The sequence below is a fragment of the Sturnira hondurensis genome, unplaced genomic scaffold, assembly GCF_014824575.4.
Source record: "Sturnira hondurensis isolate 20B ecotype Veracruz unplaced genomic scaffold, ASM1482457v3 Scaffold0004136, whole genome shotgun sequence".
Taxonomy (NCBI): Eukaryota; Metazoa; Chordata; class Mammalia; order Chiroptera; family Phyllostomidae; genus Sturnira; species Sturnira hondurensis.
Window position 1 is genome coordinate 9,721,975 of NW_028076767.1, and position 23,259 is coordinate 9,745,233.

At 39.3% G+C, this 23,259-nt stretch overlaps 1 protein-coding gene across 3 annotated transcripts in view; it reads left to right on the forward strand.

Moving 5' to 3' along the window:
- Positions 1 to 23,259, forward strand: part of HECW2 (HECT, C2 and WW domain containing E3 ubiquitin protein ligase 2) — a 363,235-nt gene that overhangs the window by 288,982 nt on the left and 50,994 nt on the right. For all 3 annotated transcript variants that reach the window (XM_037043720.1, XM_037043719.1, XM_037043721.1), the window contains 2 exons: positions 13,382 to 13,465; positions 17,982 to 18,091. In XM_037043720.1, coding sequence (XP_036899615.1) covers positions 13,382 to 13,465; positions 17,982 to 18,091 — 194 coding nt within the window. The remainder of the gene's footprint in view (positions 1 to 13,381; positions 13,466 to 17,981; positions 18,092 to 23,259) is intronic.

Below are 23,259 nucleotides of genomic sequence, written 5' to 3' on the forward strand. Positions count from 1 at the left end.
GATTTCCCTACATAGGATGGTAAGGAGGACAGATTCTTAGATCCTGTGGCTTCTGCAAAAGGAGTAATTGCTATCCATGTTATTTTTAATGGACATATTAACTCATAGTTGTGTATAGGTTTTTTACATATACTTGTATATTATGCATATGTCTAGTTTTCACATTTTCCAGGCATGGAATCTCATAACTATTACTTAGACAGTCGATCACTTAAAATGAAGAAAGACCCAAAATAGACCCAGAAGAATGCTTACAGCTAAAATTAGTTTAGATTTTTTGAAGTATCATATCCAGCTATTTGTTAAACTGTTTACCCATAAATATACAATAGTTCCCTGATATAACTTGGAAAAATTTCCCAATTTGTAAATATGTTCATTCATTGAACATTTCTCCAAAGCATCCTGTTTTCCACTAACAAATAGTTGTCAGTTTTTGCAAACTGTTATTGTGCGTGCAGAATAGCCATATTTTAGGCATGTCTGTTCCACTGTCGATTTTTGCTATATTCTGTTGCATTTATCAGGAAAACAGTTTGGCAAGAGGTCATCTTTCTTCAGTAGCTGATGAGGAATGGACTCTGTGTATACCCAAGAAAATTATCAGTGTTGAATGGAGCCTCAATGCTTTCCTCAAAATAATAATCCATTCAAAAATGCATTATCCTTGATAATAACACAAAGTAGTTTTTAATGAAATCTTTTTACATATTGAATCAGAAGCATTTCTTAGGAAGGAAAACAATATGAATTCCCTCTATGTTAATGATATATTTTTTTGTATCTCTCAATGGATTTAAATAGTCTTGGAAACTGTCTTCAGAAAAATAAAGTAAACTAAAATTAAAATCTCCTTGTTTCATACACATTGTCCTGCATACAAATGGATGCTACAAATGCATCCCATTGAATAGTTTATTACTCTCAGTTCTTTGGGTCACATTTTACTCAAAACATTCTTGTGAACCTATAAGGGTGTCATTATATTAAAAAATCATGAGCCTTATGTATCTGAATTTTATAGTAATGTATAATAGAAATGGCATTATAGTACCATTTGTGCTTTAAATGTTTAAAAATACCTTGTATTTTTCTACCATATTTATTCATATATATATATCCCAAATCAAGTGCAAGTTACATGAAATCAAAGTCAACATCTTACTCATTGTTCTAATTCTCATAGGACCTCTCATCTTATATTGTATAGAGTGCATCTTGCGTATTTGGTAAGCCAATCAATTTCACAGGCACTTAAGTCCCATATTTATATAACTATTTATTTCAAAGGTCAAGTAATTATATATTGATTATGCAGAAATGCATAAAGATACTGAATCCATCTTTTTAACACAACAATTTATATATCTTTTATATTCTAATATGTCATTTTAGATTTCAGGAAATGATAACATAATTTATTTCAAAAACTTGGCTAATTTCTGTAGCACACAGCATTATTGTTATTATTGTTTTGTTTCGTCTTTTTTTAAATTCATTTTTTAGTTCTCAATTACAGTTAACATACAATATTATATTAGTGGTAGGTGTACACCCCAGTGATTAGCCATTATATTATACCAAGTGTTCATCCCGATAAATCTCTTACCTATTGACACCATACATAGTTATTAGAATATTATTGATTATAGTCTCTATGATATACTTTGCATCCCCATGACTATTCTGTTACTGCCAATTTGTACTTCTTAATCCCCTCACCTTTTCACACAATCCTCCAAACTCCTCCACTCTGGCAGCCATCACAATATTCTCTGAGTCTGTTTCTGTTATACTTGTTTGTTTATTTTGCTTTTTAGATTCAACTGTTGGTGTGTATTTATTGCTATTTATTTTCATATTTTTTCACTTTGTTTTTCTTCTTTTAAAAAATTACTTATTTTTAGAGAGAGGAGAAGGGAGGAAGGAAGAGAAGGGAAGAAACCCCAATGTGCAAGAGAAACACCAGTCAGTTGCCTCCTGCACACCCCCAACCAGGGGCCTGGCCCACAATCCAGGCACATGCCCTGACCAAGAACTGAGTCAGCAACCTTTCACTTTGTGGGACAATGCTCAGTCCACTGAGCCACACCAGTCAGGGCTTTTTCTTCTCTTTTAAAGAAGGCCCTTTAACATTTCATGTTGTACTGGTTTGGTGTTGATGAACTCCTTTAGCTNGTGTATTTATTGCTATTTATTTTCATATTTTTTCACTTTGTTTTTCTTCTTTTAAAAAAATTACTTATTTTTAGAGAGAGGAGAAGGGAGGAAGGAAGAGAAGGGAAGAAACCCCAATGTGCAAGAGAAACACCAATCAGTTGCCTCCTGCACACCCCCAACCAGGGGCCTGGCCCACAATCCAGGCACGTGCCCTGACCAAGAACTGAGTCAGCAACCTTTCACTTTGTGGGACAATGCTCAGTCCACTGAGCCACACCAGTCAGGGCTTTTTCTTCTCTTTTAAAGAAGGCCCTTTAACATTTCATGTTGTACTGGTTTGGTGTTGATGAACTCCTTTAGCTTTTTCTTGTCTGGGAAACTCTTTTATCCATTCTTTAATTCTAAATGATAGCTTTGCTGGGTAGTGTAATCCTGGTTGTAGGTCCTGGCTTTTCATCACTTGGAATATTTCTTGCAAATCCCTTCTGTCCTGAAATGTCTCTGATGAGAAATCAGCTGACAGTCTTATGGGAGCTCCCTTGTAGGTAACTAACTGTTCTCCTGCTACATTTAAGATTCTTTCTTTGTCTTTAACCTTTTGCATTTTAATTATGATGTGTCTTAGTGTGGGCCTTTTTGGGTTCATTTTCTTTGAGACTCTTTGCACTTCCTGGACTTGTATGTCTGTTTCCAGATTAGGGGAGTTTTCTGTCATAATTTTTTCAAATAGGTTTTCAATTTCTTACTCTCTCTCTTCTCCTTTCAACAACCAAATGATGTGAATGTTGGTGAGCTTAAAGTTGTCCCAGAGGCTCCTTACACTATCCTATTTTTTTGGACTCTTTTCTTTTTGCTGTTGCAGTTGGGTATTTTTTGCTTCCTTATATTCCAAATCACTGTTTTGATTCTCAAGTTCGTCTACTCTACTCTTGATTCTCTGTAAATTATTCTTCATTTCAGTTAGTGATTCTTTGTATGGTTTCCATATCCTTTTCTATTCTGTTGACTTTCTCAGTAAGTTCATCTACTCTTCCCCTGAATTCAATGAGCATTCTTATAACCAGTGTTTTGAACTCTGCATTTAGTACATTGCTTGTTTCCATTGTGTTTATTTATTTTCTGAGGTTTTTTGTTTCTGTTTTTTTCATTTTGGACTTGTTTCTTTGTCTCCTCATTTTGGATGCCTCTCTATGCTTGTTTCTATGTATTTGGTAGAGGTGCTATGTCTCCAGGGTGTGGTGGAGTGGCCTAATGAAGTGAGTGTTTTTAGGGTTTCATGACTCAGCCTCCCTCCACTTTGATCCATGCTAGGCACTTCAGGTATGCTGCTCTTCCCCCACACACCCTGTGCCATCTTCCTGCCCCACCATAGGCTGTGTGCACTGTCCTGTTGTAGCTGAGCCTTGATTGCTGTTAGCATGTCAATGGGAGGGATTTACTTGCAGGCTGATTGGCTGCAAGAACTGGTGGATGACTATGGAGAATCAGCTGTGCAGGGCCCACCCTACAGAGCAGGATTTACTCAGCAGATCTCTGGTACCTGCTGAATTTACCCCTTGAATGTGTTGCTTGTGGAGGTGGTTGTGTGGTACTTTGATGTGGTCTGAAGCTGTCCAGTAGGTTCAGGCCAAGGTCAGCCTCTGCCTGTGTTCTGCCTGTGGCTACCCAACATGAGCTACAAAGCTATCTGCAGACGGTTGCTACTTGTGTTGTGCTTGGAGGTACCCAGGAAAGGCAAAGCTGTGAACCAAGGTTAGCTGTTGCTAGTGTTGAGCCTGGGGCCACTTGTGAGAGGTACGGGTCACATTGAGGCCTGATGCTGCTCATTTGAGGGGTTTTAGCCAAGTCTCAAGCATGAGCCTTGACAGACTATTATTAAGGAAAAGCCACTGGAAACAGCTAGGGTTGGTCCTCAAGTTGGTGGAGTGGGATCTCAGGGAATCACAGGGTGAGGCAAACTGTGAACGAGGTAATGGAGACTCAAGCATGACATGTACCTGCCAGCCCTGTGGCAAAGGGCTCAGAAAAGGAAAAATGACCTCTGCTAGCACTTCTGTCTGGGAGAAAGCTGTCTCTCTAGCTCTCACCCTGATGCCAGATAATTCAGTTCTCCCTTTGTCCCTGAGGCCTTTCAAGCTGTTGTTCTAGCTCTGGAGCTCAGAGGGAGCAAGTCCATGCAAGTCTGTGCTCGGGCTTTCCAAGAGGACCTGCCTCCATCTCATTCAGCCACAGTCCTCTCTGGTTTTTACAGCCAGAAGTTATGATGACTTCTCTTCCTGGCACTGGAACCCTGGGGTGGGGGCCTGGTGTGGGACTGGGCCTCCTTGCTCTCCAGGGGTGTCCCCTGCAACCAAGGCATGCCTCCTGAGTTTTATCTGTCTTATGTGACTATGGGACTAGCCTGCTCCACGTCAGCCTTGTCAGCCTCTGTGTGACTGCCTCTCTGCATCTTCAGCTGTTGGACTTCTGCTCAGCTAGACTTCAGGAGGTTCTGAGTGACACTTGTTCTGTAGTCTGCGTTTGCTTTTCTTGTGACTCTGGAAGGGCACCAGCACTGCACCTACCTACACACCATCCTGAACACACAGCATTATTTTGAGTATTGAGATGAACTTTTGAATAATGTTCTCAATGTTTAAAGCACATTGCTATTTTCATTAGGATTGTTTCTATTTTTACTTAGGATACAATTAAAATATATATAGTTTTCTGTTTTCCCTTCTGTAACTAACATTTTTGTATGTATTAAACCCTTTCATTTCTTACAGTAAAATTTTCTTATTTATGTAAGAACTCAATGTTTCTTGTCTAGGTTTTCCAAAGTATTTTATGTTTTGTTTATATTCTGGTGGACTTTTTTTTAAGTCTTCTAAAAAATGATTAGCAAAATGTGGGAGACCCCTTGTGATTCTAGGACTATTTTCTGGAAATTTGCACTTCAAGGGTTTTATTTTTCATTGATATTTTATACCATGGTTTAGAAAATGCTGCCATATTCTTATCTGTCCCTTCACATGCTTTTTATTGGCTTGTCCATTCTAATTACTTCACAATAACCAGTTTGTTTGTTTGTTTTTTAATACATATAGTTATTTTGAAATAAAACTATAGATGTGGCAGTTTTCATTCCTGAATGTACTTTCAGTAGAAAACACCTGTTACCAAATGTGTAAAAACACTATAGTTTGTAAGAAAATAAAACCCTCTAGTTACACATTCTAGTATATCGTAGCTGTTGGTTCCTGAGAATAACGATGGACTCAGGGTTCAAGGTCCTAGACTGCCTTAGGTAAGGTGTCTTATCACCGGATTATTTTATGTAATAGCTAATCACTTCTTTTGGAGTTCAAATGGCTTTGTTTATTGAGAATAATGTTTACCATTACCCATTGAATTATGGGAAATGTAAAGCTGTCACATGTGTTATGTCTTTGATAGACACAGCATTATTTCAATTGTATAGAGAGGCCAATATCATCTCTACTGTGTATTATTAAAATACTCAATATTTCTGGAATTAACCAAGACAAACAACATGATTTAAATGGCTTGCCAACAGCAGAAACAAAAAAGGAATCAATTACAAGGCAACAAATTTGGTTCTATTTTCAATAAATCATACTGTCTTTTGAAAAATGAATAAATAATTATGAGGCATATCTAATAATATACACAATAGCTAAAATTATTGAGTGCTACTGTGAAATAGGTTTTATGCTAAGTATTTTATTTGCATTCATTAATTTAAATCTTCCCACAACTCTTTGAGGCAGGTACAAACAATAACTATGCTTATTTCAAAATGAGGAAACCAGCAAAGAGAGTTAAGTAACTATTTATCTTATTTTATTTTTAATTGTAGTTTACATTCAATATTATTTTGTATTAGTTTCAGGTAAACAGCTCACTGATTAGACAATCATATACAAAGTGTTCCCTCTGATATTTCTAATACTCACATGGCATAATGCATAGTTACTACAAAATTATTGACTGTATTCCCTATGCTGTACTTTACATTCTGGTGACTGTCTTGCAACTACCAATCTGTATTTCTTAATCCCTTCACCTTTTTCACCTAGTCCCCCAACCTCCCTCCTCTCTAGCAACCATTAGTCTGTTCTCTGTATCTATGAGTCTGTTTCTAGCTTGTGTGTTCATTATTTTGTTCTTTAGACCCCACATATAAGGAAAATTATACAGTATTTGTCTTTTTCTGACCAACTGACTTCACTTAGCATAATATCCTCTAGGTCCATCCATGCTGTTCCAAATGATAAGATTTCATCCTTTTTTATGACCAAGTAATATTCCATCGTATATATGTATCATCTCTTCTTTATCCACTGGTCTATTGGTGGGCATTCAGATTGCTTCCACAGCTTGACTATTGTAAATAATGCTGCGATGAACACAGGGGTGCATATATTCTTTTCAAATTAGTGTTTTGGGTTTCTCTGGATATATACCCAAAAGTAGGGTTGTTGGGTCATAAGGCTTTCCTCAGTGGGTGCACAAATCTGCATCCTTACCAATAGTGCACGAAGGTTCCCTTTTTCTACATCCTCACCAACAGTGGCTGTTTGTTGATTTATTGATGATAGCCGTTCTGATAGGTGTGAGGTGGTATCTCATGATTTTAACAGTTTGTTTTGTAAAATTAGAAAATGGTTTTGTTTATTTTTTAAATTTTATTGTATTTGCCTTTACCATTTAGTCCCCTTGTGCCTCCCTCCCCCCTGCAATCACCACACTGTTGTCCATGTCCATGAGTCCTTGTTTCTTTTTGTTCAATCCCTACCTCCCTAACCTCCCCCACCAGTAATTGTCAGCCTGTTCTCTACCTATGAGTCTGTCTCTATTTTGCTTGTTAGTTCAATTCATTTATTAGATTACACATATGAGTGAAATCATATGGTATTCGCTTTTCTCTGACTGGCTTATTTCATTTAGCATAATGCTCTCCAGATCCATCCATGCTGTGGCAAAGGGTAAAATTTTCTTCTTTTTTACAACTGAGTAATATTCCAATATGTAAATATCTCATAGTTGTTTTATTCTCTCATCTACTGATGATACTTGAGCTGCTTCCATTGTAAATAATGCTGCAATGAACATAAGGGTGCTATGTTCTTTTGAACTCGTATTTTGGGTTTCTTCAGCTGTATTCACATAACTGGGATCACTGGCTCAAAGGGCAGATCCACTTTTAATGTTTTTGAGGTATTTCCATATTGCTTTCCATAGTGGCTGTAAAAATCTGTATTCCCACTAATAGTGCAAAAGTGTTACCTTTTCTCCACATCCTTGCCAACACTAGTTGTTTGTTGATTAATTGATGCTAGCCATTCTGACAGGCATGAAGTGGTATCTCATTGTGGTTTTAATTTGCATTTCTCTGATGATTAGTGACACTGGTCATGTTTTCATAGGTCTGTTAGCCATCTGTATGTCCTCTTTGGAGAAGTGTCTATTCAGGCCCTTGGTCCATTTTTTAATTGGGCTGTTTGGGGTTTTTTGGTGTTGAGTTTTTTAAGTTCTTCATAAATTTTGGATGTTAACCCCTTATCAGATGTATTGGCAAATGTGTTCTCCCATTCTGTGCATTGTCTTTTATTTTGTTGATGTTTTCCTTTGCTGTGTAAAAACTTTTAAGTTTGTTGTACATCTGATATTTCATTGTGGCTTTAATGTACATTTGTCTGATGACTAGTGATGTTAAACATGTTTTCATATGTCTATTGGCCATCTATGTGTCCTCTTTGGAGAAGTGTCTGTTCAGGTACTTTGTCCACTTTTAAATTAGGTTGTTTCGATTTTTTTTTTTGGTGTTGAATTGTGTGAGTTCTTTATAAATTTTGGATAGTAGTCCCTTATTCAATATATCATTAGCAAATATGTTCTCTCTTTCAGTGGATTGTCTTTTTGTTTTGTTGACAGTTTCCTTTACTATGCAAAATTTTTTAGTTTATTGTAGTCCCATATGTTTATTATTTTTGTTTCCCTTGCCCAAGAAAATATATCAGAAAAAATACTGCTAATATAAGTGTCCAAGATGTTACTACCTATGTGTTTTTCTAGGAGTTTTATGGTTTTGAGTCTTAATTTAAGTCTTCAGTCCATTTAAGTTTATTCTTCTCTATGGTGTAAGAAGGTAATCTAGTTCTATTTTTTTTGTACGTGTCTGTCCAATTTTCCCAACATCATTTGAATAGACTGTCATTAACCTATTGTATATTCTTGCCTCCTTGGTCATGTATTAATTGACCATATAAGTGTGGGTTTATTTCTGGGTTCTTTATTCTATTCCATTGGCATATATGTCTGTTTTTATGCTAATACTATGCTGTTTTGATTACTATGGCATTGTAATATAGTTGGATCTTGTGTAATCTGATACCTCCAACTTTGTTCTTCTTTCTCAAGATTGCTGTGGCTATTAGGTGTCTTCTGTGGTTCCATATAAATTTTAAATGGTTTATTCTAGTTCTGTGAAAAATGACATTGGTATTTTGGTAGGGATTAAACTGAATCTTATAGATTGCTTTGAATAGTATGGGCATTTTAATTTAATTTAAATTCTTCCTATCCATGAGCAAAATATTTGCTTCCATTTATTTGTATCTTCAATTTCTTCAGTGTCTGTGATGATTTTTCAAATATACATCTTTTTTGCCTTGGTTAAGTTTATTTGTAGGTATGTTTTGATGCAATTGTAAATGGGATTGTTTTCTTAGCTTCCCTGCCTGACTGTTCTGAGTAACTCTTTCAGTTCTTATCGAGAAACTTATTTATTTATTTATTTAACAAATTCTTGCCCCCCAAATTGTAGCTGGTTAATGTCACTTCTGTGTGTCCATAACTCTCTTCTGACCATAATGGACCAGTATTTCCAAATCTAACCTGTATCATGAGAAGTAGAAAGAAAAGTTGTTTTTTTTTTCCTGCTTGGCTCTATGCTTCAAGTCCGATCGTACCCTGTGGCTGCAGTGAAGAGTGTGGACAAATGGTCAGTATTCCTTCTCCTTTCCTGACACCGCACCGTTAGCAGAGTTACCGGGAGTTCTCTAACATGGCCCTCTGAGTTTTTTAAAAACAAATGTGTTTTTGAAGGTGTTGCTGAACTGTGTCTGCAGGAAATGTGTGTGTGCAGAGCCTGCAATTCGGAGTTCTGTGGTTTTAGACACAGTGCTGCTTCTGATTGGTTTTTGTCACGTGCCCTTCTTTAACTTCAACAAAATGTTGGTTGGTTTCGATGAGAGAATTTTCCGTGGGAATTCCGGTCTTGAGACTGTGTGTGCTGTCCTCAAATGCTCTTCTGCTAGGGCTTGTCTCCTGGGGTGATTCTGTGTGCTAGAGGAAGTGGTTACAAAAGTTTAAATATTCTGGGCATCTGAGAGAGAGCCACAGCCAGCAACTTCTTCCTGAGATTGTCACTGTACAGTTCAGCCTCTTTTGACAGTTGTGAGTTTTCTTTTTAAGAGATTGCTTCTTTACCTGTTGTTGCACTTCCCTCGGTGGATTCTGTTTTAGTTAAGAATCTGATGTCAGCGTTCTGATTCTCTTTTTCTCAGCCACAAAAACAAAAATGATGGCAAGATAGTTTCTTCCAAACACTGAGTGGATTTGGAAACTTGTCAGGATCCAAATTGGTTATTTTGGCAGTAACTGATCCTGTGCCTGGTTTGTACTTTACTGAGCACGCCTGTGGGCATAGCCCAGTGGCAGGCACGTGAGGAACACAACAGTAACCGAGGAGGGAAGGGCTTTGCCCTCAAGGAACTCGTGTGTCAAAAGGAACTTAAGTTGTAACTGAGTGGCCCTGTGAGAAAGTCCGATGGAGGAAGTGCTGGAATGTTCTCCAAAGGGCACCAAGAGAGAAGCTTATCTATGCAGAGAGGCTCAAATGACAAGATGCCATTTGAATATAACCTTAATCCTTATTATAAGCTACTAAAATTGAATAAAATGTCTTCGTTTTAAGGTGGAGGCAGTAAAGGAAGAGATTAAAGGACTGCTGTGGATTCCTTCTAACTCTATAAATGTATAAAGTAAAATTGGATAAAAATATTTTTGTAACTTTCAAATGTCCCCCTAATAAGAGTCATATGTATATTTAACACTATTTCTCAAACTCATTTCAGACACTGAGTGAGCTCATGGAAATGTGTTAGGAGCCAAATCTGTTTTTTTCCATTTTAAAAGGAAAAGAAATGTTGCGGATCCACAGTGTTGACTTTAACCACTTTTATTTTAATGAAACATAAATGTGTGTGAATGTAAAATATGCATAAACTTTTTGTCCTTGCATTTTTTTTTCTGTACCCTGTGGCAACTTATATATTACTTAGCCTTGCTTCATCCCTGTCATTATGCAAATTAATACTACAAGAGAAAAGTTTTGTGTTTTTAGCTGGCAGAAGAATTGTGCCAGGGTAGCAGACAAGGACCGCTGCCATCACATTGAACGCGAAGGCCCTGCCAAAGACACAGGGCCTGGCACCGGCACTTTGAAGTTTATCTCTGATCACTTGGCACCAACTGTCTTGCAAAGGCAAACGTGGGAGCCAAAGTCACAGGACAGCGTTCAGTCATAAATGTCAACCAGATTATCTAAACTGTGCTTATCTCGGTGTTAGCAATTTTGATCATTGAAGTGAAAACAAACATTTTCGTTCTCACAGAACTCAAGATTTTGTCTGTAGCAAGGACAACAGTTTGAGAAATACTAGTCTGTAGAATATTGGGCAAATATCTGATAATAATGAAGTAGTTCCCTTTTTTTTTTCATTTCTCAGAAAAGATTGGTGACATTTCTGAGTATGTCTGCTGACTTCTCTTTTGTCCTCAGCCTTGAGCTGTTCTCTTGGCCAAGGCCTTCTTTGTTTCTACATTAAAAGACTTCGGGAAGGAGTTAATAGAATTGGAGTGGGTGTTAGGGTTAAGAGAAAATAATGATTTAAATATTTTCACAGAATACTAGATTTGCCATTGCCTTTCTCTCTGCCACTGTGCCATAAATTCTTTGAGAAAGGAACTGTGTCTTACCCTCTGCTGGATTCCTAGTATGTGATACCATGCCTAACACGTAGTAGGCACTCAGAAAATGCTTGCTGAGTGGACATCGGTGTAAGAAAGCACTTAGTGGTATGATGTATACCACATGACCTGTGCCAGGGTCTTGTTCCTGGAAGCCTATGACCCATAACTCTTCACTGTGATAAATTGGCTGACCTGCTGGAAAACTAGTCTCAGCCTGCCTCTGCTATGATTTTCCTTATGAATCAGATCAGTCGCTTTCACTGCTTGAGGGTTAATATCTGGAAAGTGATGAAAAATTTTTCAATTGGCATATTTCCTTTGGTGCGTTGTCTCTGCCTTTCCTCACTCTGTCCTCCTTGTGATTCAGGAAGCTGTGATCTTTTCCTTATTCACAGGAAACATGCAGGCCTCAGCCCAGGGCATGAGGCCTGTGTCATGACCCCACCCGCTCTGTGCAACTCCAGCCAAGGCAGTGCGGCCCAGTGCTCGGCCTGTCTGCTCTCTGGTTTCCACCTCTGCGCCCGATTCATTGTGATGATAGACTGCAGAGTTAGACTGTGTATTTGCTGCAGATAGATTTTGATTCTTCAAGATCAAAGTATATTGTTACTGACCCTTAGAAGAATACTTCTTTTTTAAGTTATTGTTTATTTTTTCTCCAAGATAACTCTTCCTTAAGTTAGCTCTTTTAAACCGACTTTTATATTTCTTATCAAAAAATCTTTCACCAGATAGTGAGCCTTGGTTTTCATCATGTGCTTTAGACATGTGATCTTAACACTTGAGGGGAAATGTTGTGATTGGTTGGTGCATTGAAATTGAAATAGCTTTAAGCAGAGGCCTTTCTTTACATACTATATGAATGTAGCTACTGGCAAGGGAGGACAGAAAAAACAACTGGCAGTACCAAGATTAGTTATTTCATATGCTGACATATTATGTAAAATGGATCTAGCCAGAAGAAGCCAAGAACTGAGCTCTGTTTCATCTCCTCTAGCAAGCTCTGCGGTTGAGAAAAAAGCAGGTGACTTTTCTGTGCCTTAGGGAATTTCTCATCTCAACGGTTAAGCCTGGCCTTCCACCTCATCGTCTTCAAACCTCTAAGCAATTCAGAAGAGAATTTGGAATGAAAATATAAAATGCAGTAGAACTTTATGAAAATAATAAACAAAAAAACAAAATGCTCTATAGATAAGAACTAAATCTAAATAAATACTTAATCTAAATAAATATTTGCTGTTTTATAGGATACAGGAATCCAAATACATTGTCATTAGCACTTAAAGTAAAATTGCATACTATGTCGGCCCTGTGTTCTTATGGAATGGAATGCTTTCAGTATCATAGTTTGTTATTATTTTTTCCTCATTTCATAGAAAATAATAGGGTGTGCTTTAAAATAGCATGGTGCAAATCAGAGGAAGCAATTAGGAAAAATTTTATTAAAATTATATGCATATAAAGAATTAAAAATAGTAACATGACTCATCACACAAAAACTGGTGTTATCACATTATCTGTAATAAAATACTGGTGGAAATAGCACACATTGTTGTGTGTGATATGTGTTTGTGTAAGTGTCTACATTTACACGGGTGAACATACAATCTGTTTCACCAGCTGTAGTAACGGAAAGGGTTTCAAATCGTCAGTTATTTGAAAGAGCCGTATGCTTTTACATCGAGTATATAATGCCTAGATGCTATCTGCTTCCAAGTAAGAATGTACTCATCGCACATGATTTAAAGGTACTGCCTCAGGAAAGTAAATGACTATCTCCGCACACTCACTGTTTAAAATAAAGAATGGGCCCGAATGATTCTAGACTATTGCCTAGATTCAAGCCCACAACAGGCTTCAGCTCAAAGCCGAGACTGGGTTTGGTTGGGTGGATGCTACTACTACCCGTAGCAGGACTTGAGCAGCAAAACAGAAGACAATAAAATAATCTTTCCCCACATTAGGCCTGGGCCGTGTTCACGTTTGTGCGGTTGTCCCTGAAGGCAGGGACCATGTTCGTCTTGGATGTGTAACCCTAGGGTACCATACAGTATTATGGCACATAAAGAATAACCCCCACAATGCTGTGATCATTATCTTTTAAATTCATTCCTAAAGCACTGAGGTGTGTCCTAAAAGTCTACTACAGATGTTGTGAGCTGTTTCTTTGCTTGAACAGGGAGAAGATCCAATTTATCCGAACTGAAGGGACCCCAGGATTGGTGCGTCTTTCGAGTGATGCAGACCTCGTGATGTTGCTAAGGTATGTAGTACTGGTTGGTGAGCCAGCCAACCAGTCTCCTGCTATCAGATACGATGGAGCATTTTAGAAAGTGATGCGACGGTAGTGGTGGCCCGAAAAGGTCTCCTTTATTCTTGAAGGCTTGTGGGAATCTCATGTTGAAGAGGTGGGTGCTGGTTTGGTGATCATTCACTTCAGATTGCATTTCCTGTCACTGAGATGGTTGGTTTTTGTGTTTACCCTGCTTGAAAAGGAGGTGCTGTTAGAGAAGGAAAGGCTCGTAGAGGCCAATGAACGGAATGTTCCATTTACAGAATGGAACAGAAGGTTGTACCCAGCTTACCCCTTCGGAGCATAAGAGGTCATGTTTATATTTTCTTTCAAATTTTTTGCTCAAAATGTGCTTTGTCCCCTTTTGTTGATTCAATACCATTTGTTTACTTTATGGTTTTGAGAGTTTATGTTTGGGAAATCAGATCAAGTTGAAATCTGGTCACTGGTACTGACTGCCAACTTGATAGCCCTTCATAAAACTGACCAATGGTATTTTCTTTGCTGCTGGTTAGATCAGCTTTGGTTTTAAATTTTAGAGTAGTTTAGAAGGGAAAAATAGCAAGTTTTCAAAAGCCCTTTTTTAAAAAATATTGTCCTTCAAATGTAGGAGACCAGGGTAAAATGATGCTGTGCTCTACCCAGTGGTTGGGACGCCCCCACCGCTGTGACCTCCATAGAATTAAAGGGCAAGTCCGGTGGAGCCCTGTCAGGCAATGTTTTACTTTTCCCCAAGCGCTGGCAACCTCATTCCTGTTGTTCATAATGGTCTTTACCCTAACCCTGTCTAACTGCCTGCTTGGTAGTTGCCATCTTTTAAAAGCTAAAGCCAAAAAGTTATTTCCCTTTACTGGATATTTGGAGCACAATTCAGAGGGATATATTCACTTCTGATAAAGATTTCACTTCACTTGATTCTGAGTGAGTCCTATGGGACAGGGGATTGCTTTTCAGGCTAGGAGGAGACCCTTGACTCTGGTGTCCAGAGCTAGTTCTGAAAACAGGATGTAGAATACTAGATGGTCAGGAAGATTGTCAGTCACTAAATACGGAATATGATGTTTCTGCCACAGTTTGGTAATAAAATAGTAAGTTTTGTTCCAGAACTCTAAGATGTGACTCTTTCACTTCATTCTAGAGATCTAGAATGAAGGTTTTTCTAGAATTTAAGGTTTTTCACTTAAAGTAAAGAATTCTGCTTTGGGTATTACTAAAAACAGAAATCATGTTTATCATTTGCATGTACATAGTGAATAATCTTCAGATGATATGGTCCTAAATATTTTAAGTTACAATACAGCTTAGAATATTTGTACTTCAGTAATTAAGCACCACAGTTTGCATGACTTTCTGTGTGTTATGTGGTGGAATTTTTAAAATATTTGAAAATTGATATATGTATATATATAAATACAAAGAGCAAAACTACATTTTCTCCCATTTGGAGAATTAAGCATGTTCTCCAAAGTTAATGGACCTTTGAAAAAGCATGAGAAATTCACTTATATATAGTAGTTCTCTAATTATTACAATAGAAATGATATTACTCAGTTCTCGCCTTCATTTGAATGATCAAATATATTTATCATTTTCATAACTGTATACAGTGACACAATGTATTACATGTACATGCTTAAAAAATAATATTTAAGGATTAATGGAATTTTTAGGGATACCCTCTGTTCTTTATTTTTTATTTTACTTTGGAGTTTGAGTCATTTGAATCAGTGACTATAAACTTGAGCAATGAATTTGACGCAAACGTGGAGAGAGACTTTGTGCCTGGTTTTTAAAAAGGAAAGTCACTCCTGGTGCAAATGGACTTGATTATCACAAGCTGCAATGTAGAGATGATTCATTCCAAATAAACCTATGTAAGGATATTTCCCAACATGGGTATTATAAAACTTTAAAACTTTCAAATGACCTTATTGCATTTGTCATGGATTATTCTATTTCATATGTTCTTTCACAAACTTGGCTCTTGTAAAAAAAAGTACCTCTATTGGAGTTCAGTAGGAAATGATTGATACGTTTCATTACATTCATCTTTTAAAATTGGCATAATGAAAGACACCACATATCAAGACATAAAGTAAAGTAACAAACCAGAAGGATATATTCACAACACATAAAAAGGATATCATGAGTAAAGAATGCCTTTAAATCAATTTAAAAAAAGAAAACCCAAAAGAAAAATGGGTAAAGGATATAAAAAGGCATTTCACAGAAATTGAAGCAAGAATAGCCAGTAAACTTATGGAATGATGCTAGCAGTCATAAAAATGCAATTTCAAATGATGAGATACTGTTTCACACTATTAGATTTGAAGAAGTCGAAAAGCCTGATAATACCAATGAGAAATAGGAACTCTCATGCTCCCTGAACTTGGAGGAATTGCCATTTCTAGGGCCTCTTCGGGACACAACTTGGAAGTGTCTATAGAGTTGAAAAGACCTCTGCATTGTGACTGAGCAATTCTAATTTTAGATATGTACCATATTTACACCAAGAGACTGTTTTATGTATACACAAGGTGATTATATGCAGGCTGTTCATTGTTCCATTGCTGATAAAAGCACAAAGTTGGGGGGAAGGTAAGTATTTGTCAGAGAAGATAGGGATAAATAAACAGATTTGTTCTTAGAGTGACCTACTGCATAGCAGGTAAAATAATAAACTATGCCCTCATATATCGACATAGACAGATATTGGGAGTATGTTGATTGGGGAGCCAAAAATGCTCAAGTGCTACGTGCATACAGCGTTTGTAATTTTTAGCAGTGAGTTAGGCAAAACTACATATTGTTTAAAATATAAAATATGGTGCAAAATATAAAACTATGAAAGGAAGGATACCTATTAAAGTCATAGAGGAAAACAAAAGGCACTTCATATGCACATGCACACATGAAGATACATATACACTTGTGTGTGTATATACACACACACACACAGATCTATAAGTATGCATGTGGTTTGCCTGAAGTAAAAATAATGACATTGACATTTATTACTCCTGGGACGCAGGTGTGGATGTCTGAGGAGAGGATGCTAATTCCTGCTCTGTGATTAGTTTAGCTGTAGGTTTCCAGATCTTTGTGGTAGCAACTGTTACACGGGACTTTCCCTTAGCAGTTAAGTTCACATGATCCCAAATGGCTACTGATTTATTGAAAAAAGAGAAATGACTTAATTTGGTATTAAAAATACGATTACTTACTGCTTCTAATTCCAAATCTTCTGACTTCTATAGTTTTAAAATAGAAAGATGGCCTTAAAAAATATCGTGTCTAAAAATGTTTTTGCTGCGATGGTCAGCCCAGCAGACATGTGCCCGTGACTGGAGAATGAGGGAAAGGTTTATCAGGTCTTCACTGCTTTGCTATCCCCCAGGCTTTGGCGGCCTCAGAAGTGTTGGCGTTGCGGGCCGGATATGGCTTTGTTGCAGGGAGCTGTTCTGCGCACTGGAAGATGTTTCTTAGCCTCTTGGCCTCCTCCCCACCAGATACCAAAAGCACCACTTCTCCCAGGCATGACAACCAAAAATGTCCTCAGACATCACCCAACGTCCTTGGGCAGTGTTGGGGGAGGGCACAGTTGCCTGGGTGAGAACCAGCGCTATAGCCCTCGGGAGCCCTTTCATGAAATCTCTAGGAGACTAAAGTGTTGCCCCATTTTCTGAATGTCTTCTGAAAACAAGTAACAGGTTTCTAGATTTGGCCAAGTTGGAAGAAAACCTCCTTCCACTGCTTAATTAAAAAACTCGTTTACTGTTGTTTTAATTCTGTTTTGTGTATTTGAGCTTACTGCAGCGCTCAATACTACTTTTCATTAGCATAATACTTGTGATACTCTGGCACTTGAAGATAACACATACCCGCTTACTGTCTTTTAGAAGACTATTAGAAAGAGCAGATAGTGGATTGAATAATCGAACATCAAAACCCTCCCATTTAAAAAACTTTCTAAAGCCAGAGGAAACGAGGGAGCTAATTATTTGGAGATATTTTGTTTTATTTTACTTTTAGCTCTCCATTTGAATTCCAAGCTTTAAAGACTGAGATTCTGCTGTCTGTTTCTTGGAATGAAGATATGGAACATCTTTGTGTATCTGTTATTGATTCTCAATAAATGTCTGGTGTGTTTGACTCTTATTCCCAAATTTTAAAACCCAGGTACTGTTTCATACAAACCTGTAAACGCGAACTCATGTATTAAAGTAGCAAATCAGGAGTTACGTTGTCCAGAGTTGGTAGGAAAACAGACACGTAACCACAGGTTTCACAAAAGCTTCGACAGCCAGCTGGTCTGTCCTGCGAATTACCAGGGCGGGAGGGACGAGTGCCCTCTAGGGTGTGGACCCGACCTCGGATGGCGTGGGTCAGGGTGAGAGCTTGGCTGACTGTCTTGCTTGTTGTGGAAATGAGGCTCTTTCTTACCTCCTCAGCTGAAGTGTGCATTTTGTTTCTTGTTTTTCCCCAGTTTATTTGAAGAAGAGATAATGTCTTACGTACCTCCACATGCCTTACTGCACCCCAGCTACTGTCAGTCCCCACGTGGCTCCCCTGTGTCCTCTCCCCAGAACTCGCCAGGTGAGTCCACCTGCAGCTCACAGTGACTTCTTGGAGAAGTGAGCCTTAAAGTCAGATGTTCTGTTCTTCCTAAAGGACTGTAAAGGAGCTCTTTGGGTACCTCTGTAGTGTTCGCACAGGTACATACTGTGCAGCACTTTCTTTTAACACTGGCTTGTTTCCATGGGGATTCATTATGACAGGAAGATAATGATACTCCAGAACAGGAAGATCCAAGTTCACAGTATGATATACTCAGATACAGAATTTACTTTTCATTATGTAGTGCCTAGTATACCTCGGAAAAGATTAGGACACAAAATAACGACATTAACTTTTTGGATTAAAAAAATTCTAGTTAGGAGACTGAGTCAACCAACAATAAAAAGAAATCTCTGCTTTCCAGAAACAATATAGGATTAAAATTGGTCAGATTGCAGGACTTGGATAGTGTTTCCCCGCAGGAGTCACTCCCTGCCCCAGACAAGAAGACCGAAGAGGCATGGACGGACAGAACGTGTGATAAATGAAACCAACAGAAGTTTTTAGGTTCAAATTCCTTTTGAAAGAGGTTATGTTGTGAAAGAAGTAGTGAGTGATGGATGACGGGATAGGTGGATGGGGGATGATAGAAAATGCAGCTTAGCCAGTGAAGTGTTTTGGAGGAAGGTGGTCATGATGTTGACAGGACACCAGCTGTGTTCACCCTTGTTAAAGGCAATGCACTGTTCACAATTTAACAGCTATCAGAATTTAAAACTTTTAATGAAAGCCAAACTCTCTTTGTGTCACTAGAAGCTGCTCTGTGTTCTTTGCTATTTGACATGTGTTTTCACATATTGTTATGATAATGAAGCCACAGCCTAATTGAATACTACAAACAGGAAAAGGTCTATTAATTTGCTCATGTAACACAGTTTTATTGAGTATCCATCTATGATCCAAGCACTGAACTAAATGCTGGTGCTACAAAGATGCATAATGCACTCTCTGCCTTTGAAGGACTCATAGTGGGCCAGGGGGGCAACAAGTGCCTCCGTAGAGCTCTGTGCTTAGTCCTGTGTCGAAGAGATGTCTGGGAACACTGAGGTGGGGACAGCTCTTCCTTTCCGCCTGGGTTTGGGGTGTATAGGGAAAGGTGAAGAGAACAGGTATGCGGGGGTCCTTGAAGAATGACTAGGAGCTCCCCGGATGGACCAAAGGAAGAAGGTGATTTGAGGTAAACGAGTAGCGGAAGCTAAGCCAAGAAGCCATGAAAGTAGTCTAGGGCAAATTGACAGATACAGGTGAAAGCAAGTTCTCAAGGCTCAGGTTGGAAAGATAGACGAGGGCCAGTTGGTCACTGATGCCGTATTTTGTAGTCTATGTGGAGCCATTAAGCATTTACAAACAGAGGAAATCGTGTTTTACAAAGGTCAGTCTGGTGGCAACACAGAAGACGGATTAGAACATGGGAGTCTAGACTCTATTATATTAACCCAGGTGACATGCTGAAGGGCTACACTAGTGGTAGTAGAGAAGAGGGAAGTAGCTCAAAAGATACGTTAGGATGTAGAGATACCAGGACTTTGAGTCCAGCTAGGAAGATCCCCAGGTCAAGGCAGATTCTGAGGTCCTCCCACCTAGAGTACTAGGCAGATGGTAACACCACTTACCGAGAAAGGGAGGTTCGGCGGGAGGGGCAGGGAAAATGAGTCTGACTTGGGACATGTGTTGTTGAGGAGTCTTTGGCGATATCCAAATAACTGGAAAAGACAGGGGGGCACAGGAGAAGTTGGTGGCTGGGAGTACAGGAAGCTGGTGGCAGCTGAGGCCCAGAGTGTAGAGTAGATGAACCGGGGAAGGCAAGGCTGTGGGAAAAGAGGACATGGAGGATGGTGACAGGAGGACCTCCAGCGTCTCAGAGAGGGGCTGCGCGACAGAGGAGCAAGTGAAGGAAAGAGAGCCAGTGGGTTTTGGAAGAGAATTAGGAAAGTCTTTTCAGGGAAGTCAGGCTTCGAGGAGGGGCAAGTGATTAACAGGGCCAGATTTTCCAAGGATTCAAGAAGGATGAGGCTTGAGGAGAGGCCATTCAGTCTGAACGTCATGACATTATGCGTGGCCTTTGCCAGGGCTGTTTCCATGAAGTAATAAGTTGCAGAATGATACAGGATGTCAAGTAGAAGCCAGGAGCGCAGATTGTTCTTTCCACAGAGTATGACAGGAACGAAAGAAGGGTTCTTTTTATGAAGTACGGAAGGAAAGAAAAGCAGGACAGCACTTAGAAGGGGAATAAGCGTTAAGGAAGGGGTTTTAGGGTGGGGAAGTTGAGCATGTGCTTGTGCAGAGGTCAAAGGATGTGGGTGAAAAGGCAGTGTTTCCTAGAATGGGGCAGCGCATCAGCAGTGAAACCCAGCACAGACCCACGGGCACTGGAGGCAAAAGCACAGATTAGCTTTGGAACAAAGTAGGGACGCTGTTCTGATGATTCAGGATGAAAAGGCGTAAGTGTATGACACCACAGGAAAGTTCAAATGTTACTGAGAAGTTTGATGCCGAGGGGTAGGGGACAGTTGATGTAATTCACAGCTGGCCTTAGCCTTTAGCAACTGTATGTGACTCTGGGTAGTTTGTCTCCTTCCCTAACCTTGAATTTCCTTTCTCTAAAATGGGAATAATAGTAATCGCCTCCCATGTTTGTTTGGAGAACATCTCGCTGGGCAACACCGTAACAAGCATGCAGTAAATGTTAATTTATTCTTTTTTCCCCCTTTTGTGAAACATGATCCCAAAAAGTGTAGTCTGCCAATATTTTAATCATTAATAACTGGAATCCATGAATCAGTTTCTCCCCGATTCTGTGGAGCTGGAAGCCTCAGTATTTAGTCACTCTGGTCCTTAGCTGGAACCTGTGACGAAGTCAAATGGGTTGTCCCTTTCCCAGACTCTCTGTGGTAAAAGAAATGAAGCTGTGTGGATTCTTATTGATTCCATTCAAGGTTCTCCTCTCTGGGCCTTTTCTGTGGCCCAACCTCCCCAAGCAAAAGGTAGATAGATCGCCGCATTCTGTCCCCGTTGCACCCCATAAGGCGTGCGCTTTGGAGACTTGCCTAAACGTTCTTAGAGACCGGTGTGAACACTCTAATCGAAATGGTGACTAGATCACTTCATTTAGCATCACAAGTGCCCATGAGTAGCCCACAGCAGCAATAAAATGCAGCCTAGAAGCAGATTTACAGTCCTTTTCCAAAGACAGGGAGAACCCAAATACATCTAAATTGCTAGCAGTGTTTGTGGTGGTTTTAATTTTCTGGAAGAATCATCTCCATATTTTTGGCCTACTCCGTTTCAGTGGGCTTTATTTGATCTTAAAATTGGGATATACTGACTGATATCAATGGAAGTAACTCTAACTAATTCCACATGATGGAAGGGCAGGACTAGCTGGCCTCGTCTGCCCGGCGGAGCGGTCTTCTGTTCCTTTGAGTAAAACAGCCTCTCCTTCTCCAGGATCTCTCAAGTTTTAGTGAAAACACTTCAAAGAGATTTTTTTAACAGTTGTCTGATCCTCCTTCTTGTGACTAGAATTTCATCCCTTTTAGTGGTGTGGGAATAATACTGGGAAAATTATGACAATAATAAATTTTAATGATCTATTTTCAGAATGCCTAGGAACCTGGTAAACTTTCCACACTTTGCTTCATTCCAAGCGCATTTACATGTCTTTTCAAGTACAGAGGAGCGAGGGGCTTTGGAAACTCTGACTCACGGCTTCTTGCAGCTGTGAGAGTGCTCACCTAAAATTTGTCAAAATTTTGGAATGTGAAGGTTTGTTTTTCTAGGCCCGTTACAATGCCAGTCCCGACCTTAGCTTTTGCCAGAAGGAAAAGTTCTTTCCAAACACCACATGGTTTATTATGTCAAAAATGGGACCCAGAAGTTGATTTCAGGGCCTTTTGTGGGTGTGTATTCCTAGGAATTCAAATGCAGTAAATACCTAATTTCTCCAGTACCGTTGGAAATGTGCTTGTGCTTTTCCATGTGACCGAAGGTGTGAGTGCATTGGGGAAATGCCGTGGTTCGGGGGCATCACATCGGTACGTGACTAGCACTGAACTCTGGAAGCTAGCACCAGCCCCAGGTCACACTCAACAGAAGCAAAACAGACCAGAGAGCCCTGAAGGGCCATGTGGGTCTTGATGGCCTGGGATGGGAGAGGGGGTCACTTCTAACACACAGTGCGTCTCCTTAAGGAGCCTCTTTTTTCCTCTCTTTCCAAGGTCTTGGCATCTTAGCTGCTGCTTATCTCCTGTTCTTTTCCCAAATATTCTGTCTCCGTTTCTCTCCTTCCTTTCCTCTCTTTCTCACTCCTCCGTTCCCCCATACTTGTTTTTAGAAACAGGGTTCTATCTCTTCTCTTGGTGTAGGCCCCACAAAGGTAACCTGGGAACCAAATACTCCCTGAGTGGGTGGGAATGGAGGAGCTGTGGTTCTAGACATGGAAGGAAAGACGAGTACTTTCTCTTTCATAGTAAAGAGGTAGTTTTTTGGGTTTTGTTGTCTCTCTTGTCCCCCACCCCTGATGCTGACAGGGGGTGCCTGTCACTGGTATGGCCTTCAGCTTTCCCCTTTTAATAAGTTGCTTCCAGTTTGCCATGGTCTGAGAAATCAAGGTGGTTTTTGTAAAATAAATAGTGAGAAAGGAAAGCATGAACATGCTCAGAACAATGACCTGAGGACTTTTACTACTCTCAGGGAATAAAACAAAAATGCAAAGACTTCAGTACTTGTGCTCCATGCCAGCTATTTCAGAGGTGGTTTTCCCCCCTTAATTTCCATTATTGAGCTATGTTCCAGAAGATGGAGTAGTCCAGAAATTATTGCAATGCTTGATAGTTACTAACAGAATTTTTTTAATGTCATAGAGGTGTTTTTTTTTTTTTTAAAGAACGTGAACCAGAAAAGAAATGAGCTGCTGAGCCCTCCCAGTACGGAGGCCTGGACCTGTGGGATCAGGCTGAGCTCAGCCCCCATCCAGGGCAGGCTGGGCTCGTGCGGCACATTGGCCAAAAAGAGATGGCCTTAGAAGTTTGATGCAAAGATTTTTCTAGTATCACCTGAATTATTTTTTCAGGTAGACTTTTCTAGTTTGTAGCTGATTGTGCAGTTTTATGACAGTAAATAAAAATACTGTGACACTATTTGGAAGT